The 17509-nt window shown below is 41.5% G+C and overlaps 1 protein-coding gene across 1 annotated transcript in view; it reads left to right on the top strand.

The window, feature by feature from the left end:
* The first annotated feature begins 1003 nt into the window (after positions 1–1003).
* The window catches only part of MAP3K5 (mitogen-activated protein kinase kinase kinase 5), a 102805-nt gene continuing 86299 nt past the window's right edge, over positions 1004–17509 (top strand). Inside the window, exon 1 of the mRNA XM_031054051.2 lies at positions 1004–1618. Within this exon, the coding sequence (XP_030909911.2) occupies positions 1261–1618 (358 nt within the window). The 5' untranslated portion in view covers positions 1004–1260. The remainder of the gene's footprint in view (positions 1619–17509) is intronic.

Here is a 17509-nt window from a genome sequence, read left to right as displayed (position 1 = left end):
CTCAACACAAAAGCAAACAGAGCAACTGAAGGTATTGCAGTGACTAATTTTCTAATTATTCCAGAATTGATCCTTTGTCTACAGAGATAATGGAAAACAATGACACAAGAGCAGGCTTCGTGCCAACAAGCTGCTTAGTGTTATCAACATCAGTTTTAACAGGACAGAGCTACTGATACGACATACAAATGTAACTATACATATATAGAATACTATTCTTCCTTCTTTTTCCTCCTATAATATTTAATAGAAACCCCCAAGAATTTAAAAATTTTAGTAAGTCAGACAATTTCACAGCATTTCTGTTTAAAAATACACCTCAAATGCCTCAACGTAATTTGCTTCTCCAACCCCGTTTGAATTCCTTAGACATTCACTCTTGGCCTGCAAATTATCTGAAAGATTGGAATGTTCTCCCCTTCATACCACATACTATTTCAAGTGTCAAAGAATTTTTCCCTCTTCCTTGACTTAGGAGGCCTACCCTACAAAGTTAGCTCAGCCTTTGGCTACGTGCTAGCTATCCCAACTTCTTCGTCTCTTTCTGTAGAAGGGATATTTTCACTAATCATCAAACGTTTCGAGTTGTTTTTGACAGGTAGCTTCCAGGCACCCTTGCTCCTCTCCAATGGCTTTCACCTCACAAGGGTGCCCAGGGAGCCGAAGAGTCCCATGGGCACGCGGCGCAGCTCACTCGCCGCTGGAGCTCCCACTCGACACGCGGCGTACGTTATGCGGGAAGGAAGGGGGAGAGGTATTTCTACCCGGAGGCGGGGCCGGAGGGAGGCGTCCGGCCCTGGGGCCGCCTCAGCCCTCGCCGCCAGTGGTTCCGCAGCTGCCGCTTGGCAAAAGCCGGGGCGCCCAAGAGCGATCGCACAAGTGGTTCCTCGCCGCGGTCGAGCAATTTCGCCCCGGAGAGTGGAGCGGCCGGAGGAAGAACGAGGTCCTGGGGGTGGCGGGGGAAGGAGGCTGTGCTGCCGGGGGTCTGCTCGCCGGGCAGCCCTTGCAGGTTGTGGGGGCGTCGGGAGCAGCGCGTCATGGTGCCGGCGGCAGACACCGAGGGAGGCTGAGCTCGTCTCCCCGCCTCCGGCAGCCCTCGTTAGCGCCCAAGGGGGGCCTCTCGCTTCAGCCCAGCCGCTTCTCCCTCCCTAAGAGCTCGGTGGGACCGTTCCGGGGCGGGCGGCACACCATGACATCCGCCTAACCCTGGCCAGCGCTGTAGAGCTCGGGACGCGCCGCGGCGGCGGCTCCTCCGCCGGGATGAGTGACAGCAGCGAGGGGGTCATCAGCTTGCCGGTGCCTAGCCCCACCAGCGAGGAACCGCTGGGCCGGCGGGCGCAGGGAGCCGACGCTGGCCCCCGGAACCTCTTGCCCGACTGGACTGAGGATGGCACCGCCGGGCCGAGCATCTCGACGCGGGCCAAGGGTGTCGGTCGGCGGACCGCCGTCACCTACGTGATCAACGAGGCGAGCCAGGGGCCGCTGCTAGCGGCAGAGAGCGGCGCCTTGCAGAGCCTGCGGGAGGCGTGCGAGGCGGTGGGCGCCGCTCTGGAGACCCTGCACTTCGGCAAGCTCGACTTCGGCGAGACGGCCGTGCTGGACCGCTTCTACAACGCAGGTGAGAGCGACCTGCCGGGGCTGGTCGTTGGCGTGAGAGTTCGGGCCCCAGCCACCCGGAGTTCACCGCGGGGCGGCGGGAGCAGGCGCGGTACCTCCCCCGCTGAGGGGTCAGCGGCGGCCGCCCAGTCCTCCGGGAGCCGAGACCCGGGGTGCCCCTGCCGCCGTCCCGCCTCGGTGACACCCTCCGGCGGCCACGGCGGTTCCGTGGACAGGTAAAAGTGAGTCAGAACCTGGTTTTGTCCCCTCCGCTAATATGTTTCGGAGGAGAAGCGCTCTGTCAGCAAGCGCGCTGTGAATCAGCACTTGTCAGCGCTTGATTTTTACCCGTGGGTTAAACATGACCTAGCTTTCTTTCTCCCAGTCTCCCAGCAGAGCGGAGGGATGCGAGTTTTTACCACAACACGCTGAGCTTTGCCTGAAATAGGCAGGAGCTGCGAGGCCCCGGGAGCTTTGAAAGCAGATTTGGCACCAGCTGCAGCTCGACGGTTTCTTGGTTCTGACACAGTGTCTGGGGCGCTCCATGTGTTTGTACTTTGAAGTTTATGCCTCTGGTACTGGTTGCATAAAACGTTTATGATGGATTGGCTTGAACAAAGAGCTACACGCACCAATCTGGTTAGTTGTCAGAAATGCCCCCCCCCTACTCTATCTTCTCACCCCGGTTTGCAAGCTTCTCTGCTGTAGAACTGTAATAGCTCCATCTGAAGGTGGTGTGACCCAAGGTTCTGTGTTATAATTTACTTGACCCCATATAAAAAAAATTGTAACAAAAAACTTCCCTGTTTTTTTTATGTTATTGGCAGATATATGGTGTCAATGTAGAATATAATAAAGAAAAAGAAGCCTCCTTACTAGATTTGGAAAGACTTCTTACAGCTAAAGTCATAGTACTGAATTAGTGTCTTTTTGCCTTAAATCAAAAGCAAGAAGTTGACCTGACCTACAATTTTAAGCTTATTGTGTGGTGTGGTTTTGCATATGTGAAATAATACAAGAAAAAGCATCTAAAAAGTTTTGGCTGATCTTGCAGTTTCGTCCTGGGGAGAAGGGAAGAGAAGTAAAACAGACAAATAAACCCCAACCCTGGTTGTATTGTAGTCAGTTTCCACAAAAGACTGTTGAGCATGGACATGCATATGGGTGTCATCTCCCTGAAACTCTTCAAGCTTTGCTTCGTGGAATGCTGCTTTCAGTTCAGTGAGGCGGGTGATTCTGAAGCATGCAATCACAATCTATTTCTTGTGCCTGTAGCAGAGCTGTGTCATTTGGGGTAGTATTCTTGGAAGTCAGAGGAGCAGTCTTCATAGGTAGAAGGCCACAGAGCCTCTGTATGGATCCTATACTCTCCACAAGTGGAGAAGAACTACTTCAGATTTCAGACACCCTGACACTTCTTCATTCCAGGGCGGGTGAAACCTGAGAGTCTGTTGGTTCTGTTGTGGAAGCTGTCGCATAGTGAGGCCGCAGAGTTGAATTATCCGTGATGTTTTTGTGCCTCTTAGGTTGGTTAATTTTTAGACTCTGAGCTGTGTAATAGGCGGAGTCTCGGCAGTTCATGGAGGCTTTTCTTGTAATGGGAGATTTGACTTGAAGTGGGCCCCTTTTAATTCTGGCAGTAGGTGTCTGGCATATAGTGCTACATAACTGCACACTTATGTAATACCATTTGCTTATTTCAATGGCTTTTGAGCAAACTGTGTAAACCTGAAAACATTACTTTTTCTTTCAGTGGTGTTTAGCTGTGGAAATGTAATCCAAATGTTGCAAAACAGGAAAAATACTTTGCCATTCTGCTTTAGTAGCGAAGTCCATAAACATGTCAAGAACTAAGAGGGTTCATCATATTCAGTCTCTGGACTTAAAGGGAGCAGGACGTAGAAGTTTGTGTCTGCTCCACTTTGTACTGTTTGATCTGAGGAGTCATAAACCAGCTGCAGTCCTGAAACTGCATTGTGCTGCTGGCTCTAATGCTGAATGTAGGTCTGGAAACTGTGAGGTTTTCATACTTGTTTCTTTATTCCTGTTGCATTTATTTAATCCTGTTGCATTTAAAGAGTAGAAGCTGCGTAAGCTGAAGAACGAAGATGGAAGAAAACCAGAAAGGTCATGGAGAGTGTAACTGATTAATTTTTTTTTTTGCACAGATTCATTATTTTTACTTTTAAACTGCTTTAACAAGGTACAGGGCAGTGCATTTGTAGGTGACTGGGACTCCTTCCCCATTACCTTTTTTGTTCTCTCTCTTGCTGTGTTGCTTTCAGTGATCAAAGAGGATATTAGTAATATTTTTTAAGAAAAGTCTGCATACTACATTATTTAATAAAAAGTAGTGTGGGAAAATAGTACAAGCATGACTGTCAAATAAGAAGTCAGCAGTAAAAGTAATTTCAAATTAGGTGATAGTTAATTGGTCATATTCAATATACTAAGTCTTACTGGACTTATTGTAAAGGCTAATTAAGTTACAAGAGTAAGGAATGATGTGATTTCATGAAGGTTCAGAAAATAAAGCTTATAACTGAATGAATTAAACCTCAACTCTCATAATGCATATAAATCAACTGTGATTTGGTGGGGGGGAAGAGTCACAGTATAACATCTGTCAGTCATCAAGCCTTTGCATTTTAATAACTTGTTTCTGCTTTGAACTGTGAACTCTTGGTGATCTCTGATGTAGGTTCACTTCATGCCTTTCACTGCTTCAAAGAGAGCTTCAAGGAGCATTAAAATCTAATCTCAGATGTAAATACTCATCATCTGCTCTAAATGTAGATTAGCCTACTAATAATCTGCCAGCTTCAGTCAACCGATGGTCCTTAAATGTGGAGACATAATTAGCAGTGCATATGACTAGTGGGTAGGTCTCAGCTATGTATAATTGAACTATTCAAGCATCAAATATTATGAATGAGCCTATTCTAGTATATTTGCTTGCATGGTTTTAATTCTGCTTGATTTCAGAGAAAAAAAAGTTGCTTCTTGAGAAGCAAGTGTTAAACCAACCCTAGAAACTGTTGAAAAATTGTTTAAATATCTGTTTTTGTCAGACATTTATCACCTTTTCCTCCACTTAAAGAGGTAATAAGGTGAGGAGGGGAAAATCTAGCCCAACTCATTGCAAAACTCAATGTATCTGGGTTTGATCCACTGTCTCAAGGGCTTTTGTGCTTCACAAAGAGGTTACTTAGAGTTACAGTGGTTTTACTTGCTTGTTTTCAGTCCAGTTGTATTAAGCTGCTGCAGGTCTCTCAGATTCAGCTTAATTTCTCAACAATTCAGGAATATGTAAAGAGTCAGGTAATTAAAGACATTCCAATAACTAGCAGGGAAGCCTTTCTACAGTGTAGTAGATAGTCATGGTGTTTTAAAAGTTACTAACCATTCATACTGTAATTACATGGTATTTTCTCTATGTTATAATGAACAGATCTACATGTCTTGTTGATTTGCCTTTTTTTTTTGTAATTGCTCAGTTCCTTTTGAAAACTGAGCCGTAAATGAGTGCCAAGTACTTAGAATTTCTTTTGCTTGGGTAAGCATTTTTAATTTTCTTTCCCATCTTTTTTAGGCAGTTGGAATTAGGATGTGCATATCTTTTACACATTTTGTATTACACAAATGCATCAGGGACTAGCTGAACAGAGTGTATTAAATAAATAAAAAAGGAAAAATTGCCATAAAAAGAAAGAAAGGCAGGAATTGATAATCTGGGTCAATTCTTCATGGGAGGGAGGTGCTCTATATCAAGGTAATTTCTTACCACAAGCTTTTTAGGATTAATCAGATTTTTGTCAATTTAAGAAATGTCTTATTTATCTTCTAATCTGGCATTTTACTTTTAAATTGTATTGATTTTAAAGGGCAGGGTAAATTAGGGGTGAGTGTTCAGTTCACTAGCAAGACAGGTGGTGTGCAACTGTTAAAACCAGGCTAACTAATAAAGAGGGTATTGGAATGACCTGCAGAGTACAGTACTGTAAAGGTGAAAGCTGTGCTTTTTCTTCTTGAAGAAGTTAGTGATCTCATGTTTGGTGGAGATAACACCTTAAGTAGTAAGAGAGAAACTTCATTGGAAATTTGCCTTATTCTGAAGTAACTCAAATCCTTTCTTGGAGAAACTTGCATTGACTCGTAGTTCATGGATAGAAGACTCCTTAGTTTATTCTCTTCAGGTGTGTGTTCCTCCTGCTTGTCTGCCGTGCAGGATTAAGCTACAGAATATCTTCATCTTGCAAAGATGTAAAATTAAATTTTTGGAAGAACGGCAATTTTGTCAGAGGCACAGAGTCAAGCCTTCTGACTTTTGTGAATGATCTCAGAGGGACTGACTGGTGGAAGATGAGAGAGATTATACAGTGACTGAGGAGGATCTGAGTTTTCTCATCTGTGCAGTCACTTGTGTTACTATGGTTCTCAAGCTAAGTGTAGTAAGTCATACAAATATCTCCTTGTAACTTTAATGTTGCCTTGTATTGGGGAATTTAATTTTCTTCAGCTTCTTATGCTCAAATTTCATAAATTAGTGACCCATAGAGTATTTTATACTAATGCTGTTGTGTGGGGCCAGTGAGATAATTCCCCAGAACAGCAATGATTGACTAAAATGGAGTTCATCAAATGAGACATAGTAAAATAGGTTCAGTTTATGTTTTTTTTTTGGAATTCACCATCACTGCTTTTAGAATTCATGCAGGCATGGGCTGGAAATTTGCAGTGTCAGCTTACTGGGCTTAGAAACATTGTAGATGTGCTTGAGAAGAGTCTTGGCATATAAAGGGACAAAATCTTCAGAAAGCAAGTACAGTCACTTTTGTGAAAGTGAACTTAGCTTGGAAGATACTCCACACCTAAATTGTTTTTGCAGACTTTACAGAACGTTTGTGAATGGTGCATATATATACATTTACAGGCACACAGAAATGCAGTAAAGCAGTACCAGGGCTCAAATGCATTCTTGCAATTTCTTCCTTTTATATTAAATGTATATGCTGAATTCTATGATGCTGAATTGTTTTTTGAAGTGATACATGCCTTTATGTAAGTTACCTGGAAATTCTCTGACTCTGACATGTGATGTTCTTTCAAATCTCATGTTCTTGATTCTAGCAATTATGGTTAAAAAAAAAAAAAAGAAAAGCAGCATGCTTCCTACCATGTTAACTGTTTTTAGGAGTAAAAAGTCACTTCCAGGGACAGAGAGTAACTGCAAGCTTTATTCTACTCCATGTTGTATCTCAGAATGATTAGGTGTGTTTCACCTCTTTTTCTCTGTACTTCCAGATTATAATTTTTTTCATTTCACTCACAGTTTTGTCAGACACTTGAAATGCTGCACATGCTTTCTGTGATTATGCAGCGCTTGCATCCATCAGCTATTTTACCTTTTTGGTGCTCCCAACCCCCATTTCTCTAGGTGCTGTTGAATCGCTACTACTGTTTTTATAGCATTGTGACTAGAGAATCCCTGTTCCAAATGATAATTCTTCCTTAGCAGAAGTTATCCTAATGCATTATTCTTGTCCAATTTCAGAGTCAAAGGCATCTACTAAAAAAAAAAGGTTGGTCTCATTATTGGTATAACTCTTGTTGAAGGATTTGCATTTCAACAGCACTATGTTGCAAATGATGAGTCGGAGCAAGAAAGGCCATGTAGTTTAGTAATGCAGGTGGTGCGTAGAATAGAGTTGATGATGAGAGCCATACTCTCAAGATGTCATATATGTCAGGGAAGTACATAAGTGCCAAGTCTTTGTGTTTGAACATGTTACATATAGTAACATTTAAATGGGGTGGGCTATAAACCTCTTTTTGACTCTGGATATTCATCGGGGACTCTAATAAAAGGCATCATTAGAAACCTAAAACAAATACTTGGCACATCTTCAACATAAAATAGTATTTCATTCTGAAACACCTGAGTGTGAGCTTCTTCAGGTCTCTCCCTGAGATGAAAGGCTTGCACAGCATCTATCTGTGCCCTCAGTGCAGATGCATATACTACTGTGAATTTTCAACCATTTCTATAATGTAAATAATAATAATAAATGATCTTGCTGTACTAGTTTACTAAATCTCCCATTGATATTGGTGAGACACCTGGATAGACAGTCCACATCCAGGCTTTTCTTGGATTATTGGAAATTGCAGGCTTTTGAAATACTACCTCCTCTGCTAAGTGCATCAGGGTGTGTTGTGCTTTAAGCCCAGCTAGTAACTCAGGACAATGCAGCAGCCTGCTCACTTCCCTCCCCACACACATTTTCCCCCTACCCGAAGGGACTGGGAGGAGAATCAAAAGAATGTAACTAACTCTCACCTGTTGAGATAAGAACAGTCCAGTAAACTAAGGTATAACACAAACCCACTATTGCTACCAGCAATAATAATAATGATAAGGGAAATAACAAGAGAAGAGAATATACTTGCTCACCATCTGCCAACCGATACCCAGCTTGACCTGAGTAGTGGTCTGGGCCTTCTGGGTAACTGCCCCCGGTTTATATACTGGGCATGACGTGCTGTGGTATGGAATACCCCTTTGGTTCCCCTGCTTCCTCCTGAATTCCCCTCCTCCCTGGCAGAGCATAACACTCAAAAAGTCCTTGGTCAGAGTAAACATTACTGAGCAGCAACTAAAAACATCGGTGTTACCAGCACTGTTCCCAGTCTGAAAGTCAGAAACACAGCACTGCACCAGCTACTAAGAAGGAGAAAAATGACTGCTACTGCTGAACCCAGGACAGGGTGTTAGAACTAGTTTTCAAATACTGTGGGAGAAATGCAGGTAATGAAATTATAGGGTATCTTTAAAATACAGTAAAGATGTAAAACTCATCATGAGGCTACTGTTTGAGTAAACGTCATGAAAGTATATTCCTCAGTGGAGAAAAGGCTGAACGGAGCCAGATAAGTGCTTTTTGAGAGTGATGCAGAAGAAAGCCTGTGACTGATTGTTTTTTTTTTTTTCTGCAGTTTGCATTTCTGTAGCTCTGAACAGGATGTGTCATACAGAAATGACTCCTGAATTTGCCGCAGCCATGATAAGAATTTGACTTCTCTTTTCAGTTGCTTTCTAAAGCAAAGAAAAAAAATACAAAAAGCTGTAAATGTGGCACGTGACAACAAAATGAAACAAACTGTGTTAAAGCCTAGAGGATCAAGGGAAAAATAGAAAAAGCGTACTGTGTATAATTGAGCACCATTATCTACAGTAAATTTTCACGTCTGTTATGATCTTATATAAAATCAAGTTAAACTACTGAAATCTTCAGTTTTATGGCAGTTCATTTTCTTTTGTCTCTCAGTAGAGAAAGCCTGAGTTTTAAGGGTATTCTGTAGTGCTGATCATTTAAAGCTTGTTCCTTTTTTCTCCCAGCCCTTTGGAACAGTCACAATTTAAAATCGCTGTATTTGCATGCATAGTTAACCTGCAAATTGTATTTGTATGTTATACCCAGAGAAAATAATTAAAAATAAGTTCAGTGGTGCAAAAATTTTAGGAATTTGCACATTTGTGGAAAATAAAATGGAAGTTATTGCTGGAATTCCCATCTTTCGTTGCAGGCTCCCTGCTCTAGATTGTTCTGGAACATCCACTGTCCATGGTGGTCTCCTGTCACTTATTTTGTGTGGCTTCTCGGGGAGTTTATATTCAATGATACAGATACATGCAGAGAAGTACAGCATTTGTTAGAATGAAAAAGACATACGAAGCAGTCAGTGAAGTTATCTTGTACAGCACAGTGTTTGTGTGATAGATGACAGCAGAATCTGTTTTGACAATTGGGGAATATTTTGATAATCACTGATGGGTGGATTTCAGTAAGAAGCTTGTAATTGTTTGTATTCCCAGAGAAAACCTCAGGCTGAGCTTGACATGGAGGCACAGGCTGCTTCTTTCTAGTGTATGTTACTTTTTCTCTTTTTCCCTCCGAGACCAAATTTATGCCTTGACTGGAGCAGATATAATCCTTCAGTTATGAAGAACTGCTGATCAGCTAATAACAACGGCATGCCAGAATTACATTATCTTCTAAGTTGTGTCCGCCTTTACTCACAGCCTTTGGGATGCACTCAGGTGCAGCATGGAGCTTAAAGATTTCCCACAGACTGACTCATTTGAAGTCAGTGGGAACCAGCACTCTTTCAAATCCCACAAGAAACATACATTTTGATTTAGGAACCTTGTAAAAATCTGGCTCTGCATTTCTCCCGTACTGTAATAAAGTAAATGAGTTGCTGTGGGACTTGCTGATGGCATCGGTAGATGTCTCTTGCAGAGAGGGTGCTCTGGGTGACTAAGCAGCTGGTGCTTTCAGTGGTGAGGACAGCTTTTCAGTGATGTCTTCATAGAATAGTTATCCGCAGCTCTTGCAGGGAGTTTTGTCTGACCTTCTTCCCTCTGCACAATACCTGCCCGATACAGGTGTAATGCTGCTTTCAGTACAGTCTTTCTGGTTTCTAGGGACTGTAGACTGAAACCTGCAGTCTGTGAAGTGTGGAGACGAAGATTAAATAATCACAAGAGTCGAAAGTTCTCCAGCACCTTCCCATGGACTTAAATGCTTCAAACAGAATTGTGTTCTGTGACGTGCAAGAGTGCCCATGTCAGTTGTTTCACCAAAGCACAGAAGGCCCTGGGTGTGAACAAGGAAGAGACACTAATGTAGCAAGAGGAAAGGAAGGGTTGAACCACTGCAGGATTTCATTCATGATTCTGAAGTGGGATAAATGTATCGAGTTATGCTGACACAATAATGCTTCGTATAACTCCAGCATAGATGCACGCCCATAAGGTTAAAGCTCCTACTTCTGCTGCTCCAACTTCAATATGGTTTTTACAGGTATACACACTTTTAAAAGTGTGATAGTACTGCTTTTTCTCTAGAAAAATATCTCTGAGGGGAAACATGATAGACGTGGGCCATAATTTTGAGTTTTGTTGGTTTATCACAGCCTTTCAATACAGCATCTAAAATAAGGGTTCTCAGCTTTCCTCCAGGAGCATTTATGGGTGATCAATATGAAAATGGGTGGACTTTAATCTGAAAGCATGTGTGCTGACAACTGGTGCTGCTTCCATGTGGTGGCAATAATGTGGCATGATGGTGAAAGCCAGGTTTTTGGCTGTGTGCTGTGTTCTGTCTTCACTTGCTCCTTGCAGCTCATGCCATCAGTGGAAGTGACGTGGCATCGGTGGGGAAGAAGCTATTTGCTCCTGAACATAACCTCGTCTTCCAGATCACAGTTGGAATGAGAAATTTTTGCCAGGTGATTGGTGTGAAGAACCGGGAATTCTTCCAACTCTCCTTGGGGGTGGAATTTGGTCAGTTCTGAACACTACCATCATTCCTGGGTCCAGTGCAATTGCAAAAGGTTCAGTGACACTGTCACAGTCACTTACACTAGAAAATGCAGTTGTTACCTGTGTAAATAAACTGAAGGCCTGTTTATTTATGTTCTGTTGTTTCTCTGAAGTTGGCTTCAACTTTTGTTCTCTGCAGAGCTGAACTCCTCTGGTATTTCATATAGTAATAAACATACTTAATTGTGTCCGCCTTGTGATACTTGGAGTCCTTTAACATTTATTCTCCTCCAAGGGTTTTCAGTGACCTTGCAAATCATGCAAGCTGCTGTGCAGGAACTATTTGCTTTGCTTATGATGATGAAGCTTATTTCAGAAGGTAAACTTCTCTGATGAATACCTTCAATATTTGTATGTTATTCGCATTTCAAGACTGTGAAGCCTATGTGAATCTACTTTCCACAACTGTTTTTTTATGAGTGTATGTTAATTTGGAGAGGAATAGAACTTCTTAAAGATTTGTTTGTTTTGAGACTGACTCAAAACCTTGGTGGCTCTAGTTTCATTTTATTTCTGCTGGAGTTTTTTATTTCTTTTATGTATTTTGCCATTGTCATTGAATTTGGGGATTTTAGTGGTTTATTAACCAGGAGTAACAACTCCGGTTCTAGTGAATGTCACACATATGAAGCATAGGAGAGACTGCAGAGCAAACCAGGAAAAAAGTGGCACTTCCAAAATACTCTACACTTATAACATTGTTACACAAATTATTCTTTTTTTAAAGGAGGACTGTGTAGGGGAGGAAGGAGCATATTCCCCAGTGCTGCAGCTCTCAAGGGAGGAGGGGAAAAAAAAACATTACTCTTGCTGGAGCAGGCTGATGCAGCCAGTGCTGTTGTCTTTGAGGAAATGCTGGGATCTTGCAGCACTGCCTGCTTCTGGCCTGTTCTTGAAGGATTTCATTCTTTGCTACCTGTAGATTAGAGTGAGTAGAGGACTGTGATTATGTTGGTTGTTTTCCTCTTCTTGCTCTACAGACCAAGGGTAGCACATATTACAGCCATAGAAGACTATCTCTGGTGGTGAAGTCTGAACTTCACATGGCATTGCGGAGTCCAGGTCTAGAGCTGTAGAGAAAGTACCTCCTCAGTCTCTCAGCATGAGGGAGCAAGCCCTCTGGCCTGGGTTAGAGCTGGCGATGGGCAGTGCACGCTGTGTTCTGCACAACCCTTTTCCTAGGCTGGAAACATTGTGTGTGCAGCGTTGTCCAGGGTTGAAACTGCATGATGCAGCCCAACCCAGCTGTGCTAGCAGCTTTTTGTTGGACCAGCCTCGGGGTATGTGGCAGAACTCTCTGTTTGCAGATGAGTTTTCAAGTGTCTCTGCCACTGAAAGAGCTTGTACTGAAGCTTTACTTGAATGCACTTATTTCTTTGAGGCTTAATAGGAGCAAAAGTTTGTGGAGGTCAGTTAAGTGCAAAGTGGTTTTAACTTGGTTTAAATACCTCAAGACACTTGGGCATATTTCACAATTTTGAGGAAAATGGAGAAAGTGCTAAAAGTATGCATTCTAAAAGTGTTCCACAAAAGAAGCAAGAAAATAAGGATTCTTCCCAGTAATTCGCTTACCAGAACCCATGATCTCCCTTTTCCAGCTGATGCAAGAAGGCCATTAAAATGCTAGGAAAATGGACTAATCTAAAGCGAGAACTTCAGGCAGACCCTGCCAAATGGGTGTGTAACTGGAAAACTTCCAGTCCCTTTTGTGGCTTAACCACTTGCATTTTGGTCTGTTTGCAGTGTCCCAGAAGTGCCTCTGCTTTGAATGATCAGTGTGTTGACAACCTGATATTTTGTCTCTCTCTTCTCTGTTCAGTACTTTAATAGTAGCTCCAGTGGAAAAATTTCCTGGTAGCCAGGCTTGCCAAGCCTTAGTGGATTTCAGTGTATGCTGTGGCTGGCTGCAAACTGGCAGGTGCCTGTCTTCAGTAGAAGAAACATGGGAAATTATTTATTCCTTGTGCATTATGATTTGGTGCTACTGATTTAGAGCTAGTGTTGTAGTAATTTCTAGCTATACTTTTGCAGTAGAACTGTCTTAGACTTCCAAAACTAAAAGGCCTAGTTCACATGGCATATTTTTGAAATAATCTTTAATGCTGATAAATAAATACAAGTAAGGTGACAGTTACAGCAATGTGTATATTAATATCAGAAAAGAGAATTATCCTTCTGCTGAGAGTATACCGCTGCCTCTCTCTAGCTGCTAAACAGGGTGAGAACTAAATTCCATTTTTGTATGCACTTGTTCTCTCAGTAAGTAGGACTGTTAAAAGAGTTGAGTATATTGCATCCTTTTTGAGGTGCAGTCCCATGGTGGCTTAAGTGGATGAAAAATTGGACTAAAATACTTCTCCCTGGTGCTGCTTTCAGTGTTGAGAGTTAGGTGATGAGGTGGGTCAGGTAGCTGATCTGATTGCTCACTCACCCCTGTATAGCTTTCTACTGAGTAAGTTCTCTGAGCTGAGTGTGCATTCCAGACAGACCAAAAGAAGGACTGCAGCAGCCTGAGTTGAGATTGCCTAAAGGTGTGGTTTCACGTTATTCTTGATCCTGCCTCACTGTGGGTTGCCTCATATCCTTTCATCTTCCAGTAAGGCTGGCTAAGGAGCATGTTTCACGTTTGCTGTGCCAGCTGTTTGTGCTCTCAGACTGATATTTTTCAGAAACTTTCAGTTTATGGGAAGGTTTGAAAACACTGCATATGTTTTGCCCTATATTGGAACAAAAAACTTCAGGACATCTCATCAGCTGAAAGTTCAAAGGTTCTGCCACTTGAACTGATATATGTGACCGTGTCTGCTAGCAAATAAGAGCAGTCATGGGTACCAGAGTTAAGTTGCCTGTGTTGTTAAATTGTTAACATTTTTGGCATGCTTTTGGCCTGGGCCAACTAGTACAGGGTCAGTAGCATTCCCAGTGGCCAGCGTGAGCACAGCAACTTCAATATGGGATGTAAGCCATTCCAGGCCACTTGGCCCTCATGCAGAAGTGGGGTCTGGAGCACATTTAAAGAATAAGGATTGCTTTACTGGTTTCCTAGTTTAGATGTAACAAGTGTGCTGCGTTGAAGCTTGAAGTTTGTGTTGCCAGCTGAGAGTGTGCAGAGTTGCAGTGCCATATCTATTCTGGAAGATGGGTTAAAGATAATGCACACTTCCAGCAGCTATCTTAGCTTCCAAATTCAGTCTTTCTTTGAGCCCTTAAAATGAATGAAGGGTAGTACATAGCTATTGCAAGTCTTAGGCTTCAATTGTTGTCAAATAAATAATCTGCTAATACGTGCTGTCTGTTGGAAAAGAATCTTTCAAAAAAAAAAACCATCTTAAAGAATTATATTGAAAGTACAGCATTTGTGTGTCTTTTCCTGCATGGATCATCAGTTCCTTTTGTATCTGTGTATAACATGCCAGAAGTTGTGATGAGGTATGGTGTAAAAGTTTGATTTTCCATTTCAGTCCAACTGTAAGGCGTAACTGAGAGGGTACCTCTCAGTTCCTGTTTTGATAAAAGATACAGTAATTTTCAGTGATTAATTTCAGCATAATATAACTGCTCTGCATTACTGCAATTATGCTAAAAAGCTGACAGTGTGGAAAATTAAGAAGGTTGACTGCGAAGGAAACAAATGAAGGTTCAAAAGCTTAATTTGTACTTATGCTATTGCAAATTATTTGTGTAGTACTGTCAGAATTGGTTTGTAAGTTTCATGGTTTAATGTGCTGGCCTTTGTATCCAGGTATTTTTGGACAAGTCTCAGTATTCCCCAGAGTGAAAGAGTGGTTACTCTGCTCAAAATATTGTCACTTTTTTTTTCAGTGTCTCAAATGCTTCTTAATCCTAAATAATTCTTTCTAGAAGTTGAAGAGGCAGAAACATGAGAATCCAAGTGTTAATACTGTACAAATGTAAACTGAGATGCATTTCTTACCAGCTGTGATGGCTATTTAGTTTGTGTAAAGCTGAATATCTATTTCGTTGGCAATTATTCAAAGAATTGCATCTGTGTAGCTTTCCTATTCACATCAGTAGGAAAAAAGAATTCTATTCTTGGCATAAATGACTGTTATCCTTTCAACACTTCAGTTTGATTGGAGCTTGAAGCCTGTTTTGAATCTTACAGTTAGATCTTGCATGCTAACTTATCTTACTCAGTTGGTACCAGGCCACTGGAATATTAATTGAATTCCAGAAATTATTTGGAATGAAAACATTTTTACCTGTACATAGGATACAGAAGGAATGGAAATTTAAAATTAAATAAATCACCTGTTAAATATGCAGATTGTCTTTCCTACCATTTTGGCTCTACTCACCCATGACAGTCATCAGACTTTCTCTTGGAACACTGATTTAGCCAGTTGGAGTTGATGAGTTCATAAGCTTCTCCTAGTATTATTTCCTTGGTTCAGTTGTGGGCTAACTAATGCAAGGTTTTGCTGTCTGCTGTGATTCAAGAAATCTAGGTGATGAATTAATTTATAATCTATTTTCTCAAGAAAAATATTTGGCTGTGTTCCTAATCTTTTGGTCCTTGTTCTTACTCAAAAATAGGACACTATGCAAGACACTTAAAAGTATGACCTCATTTGTAGCCATGGCGCTAGTGCTTTTTCAAAAACTGCTATTGGAACAATAATTTTTTTATTTTCTAAACATGGAATTTGGAGCTGTGCTAGCTTGGTGAATATCCATTTATAGATACTTCAGGATCAAATTCAACACTTACAGTGCTCCAGGTCTTTTATCTTGAAGTTGCTTCTACCAGCTAGGATGCTGGCCATTCCCATTTGTAGGTTTGCTTGTCAATTTCATCTAAAGTACTAAAGCACTTTACTGAGGGAACAGATAGCAAACTTATATTATTAAGGATAATGAAACCACAAGGATAGAGAGTAAAGTGACTTATGTGAGGCTTGGCAGTAGCCGGTAGCTAGAGCTCAGGAGAGGACTCAGATTTCCTGAGTTTGTGCTTTGATGTGCTGCTGCTGTGGTCACTGGATTAAGGAATGAATTGTTTCTGATAAGTAGAGGAAAACATCTAAGATCTTTAACATGACATCAGAAGTTTCAAAAACTCTTACCCAGTGATTGGTTTTTAGAATCTACACCAGTAATTCTAAAACAGTCCTGTAGCAAAATAAAAACTGGCTTTTGGTACTGGAATCATATACAAAGATGGTTTGCCTTCAGAAGTAAAGTTTGAGTATTCATATATTCATATAGGGAGTGACAAGCAACAGTAAGTCAAGGGTATTCTTTTTGCTGTAAAACTGAACTGAGTGAGAATGAAATCATAGCTATCCCAGGCCACCTGGAGTTACCATTGACAAAGGCAAATGCCGACCTGCTTATCAGACCTGTTTAATCTCGTTTTGCTGCAATTAGCAGCCATCATGTCAAACGTTTAGAATTTAACTCGAATGAGTCATATCCGTTTTCTGTTGTGGGATGCAATAGTGCAGTTACTTGTGAGGATGGGAAGGCAGTGCTGCCTTGGTGGCAGATGGTGTAGGGTGTGAGCATTAGTAATTTTAGGTATACAGTATTTTCTGTGTCGGTTTGTGGATTAATAGTTGTTTCTCATGAAATTTGAGTGTGAAAATACAGGAACTTAATATTTGAGTAACTTCTTTTGTTCACAGTTATTTTGGTAGAGCAACTAGTGTGAAGTTTTGTCCTTCTTAATCAGAATAAGGCATGTATCTTCTCCTCTACCATTTATTGATACACTCTCTTACCCTGACAGGTTTAGAACATGAGGGGTCTGTGGATCTGTGCTCCAGTTGACTAAATCATATCTCAAATTCTGAAGTTAATTTCAGACTTTATGTAAAAGGGAGATGAACTTAAGCTGAATGAATCCCTGTCTGTCTGAACTTAAAGGTGTTCTGGTTCTAATAAAGCTGTCATACCACCAGTTCCAAACATCCAGTGATTGCGCACTGCATTCCTAAATTAAGAAGCTGGATCAGAATCACAGTTTTCAGGAAAAAATAGTATACTTCAGCTTTGAGTAACTCTTCTAAGTTAATTTAAACTTTGTAAGCCTAACATTCTTGAAATTTCCAGCTTTTCTTCCTAGAGGAGGGCTACATTTTATTTTATTGAAAACTCTTGTAATTATTGTCGTTAGGAACCAGTGAGACGTGAGGTTTACAAAAGGACAGCCAGCCCCGACTGTCTTGTAGCTAGCAATAGTACTTGCTTTGTAATCAAATTTGTATGCCTGCACTTGTATATAAGGCTTCAGCTTTGCTTCTTTCTGCTGGAGATAAACTTGTCGTTGTCAGCTTCTAACAAGGCCTTTTAAATTTTTTAAAGGATTGAAGGCTTTTGTGTCACTTGGCAAGGTTACTGAAGTCCTCACTGTGGAGCACTTTGCAAAGTGGGACACTGATTCTGGCTATATCTTTTACAAGTTGTGATAAAAGTAACTAGTAGTGCCATGTGCCACATTAGCCATGTATGTCAGGTTCTGATGGAAGATTGTTTGGGTTTAATTTCTGGATACTCCAATCT

Source organism: Melopsittacus undulatus, chromosome 3, assembly GCF_012275295.1.
Source record: "Melopsittacus undulatus isolate bMelUnd1 chromosome 3, bMelUnd1.mat.Z, whole genome shotgun sequence".
NCBI lineage: Eukaryota > Metazoa > Chordata > Aves > Psittaciformes > Psittaculidae > Melopsittacus > Melopsittacus undulatus.
This window is presented reverse-complemented; position numbering and strand designations above follow the sequence as displayed.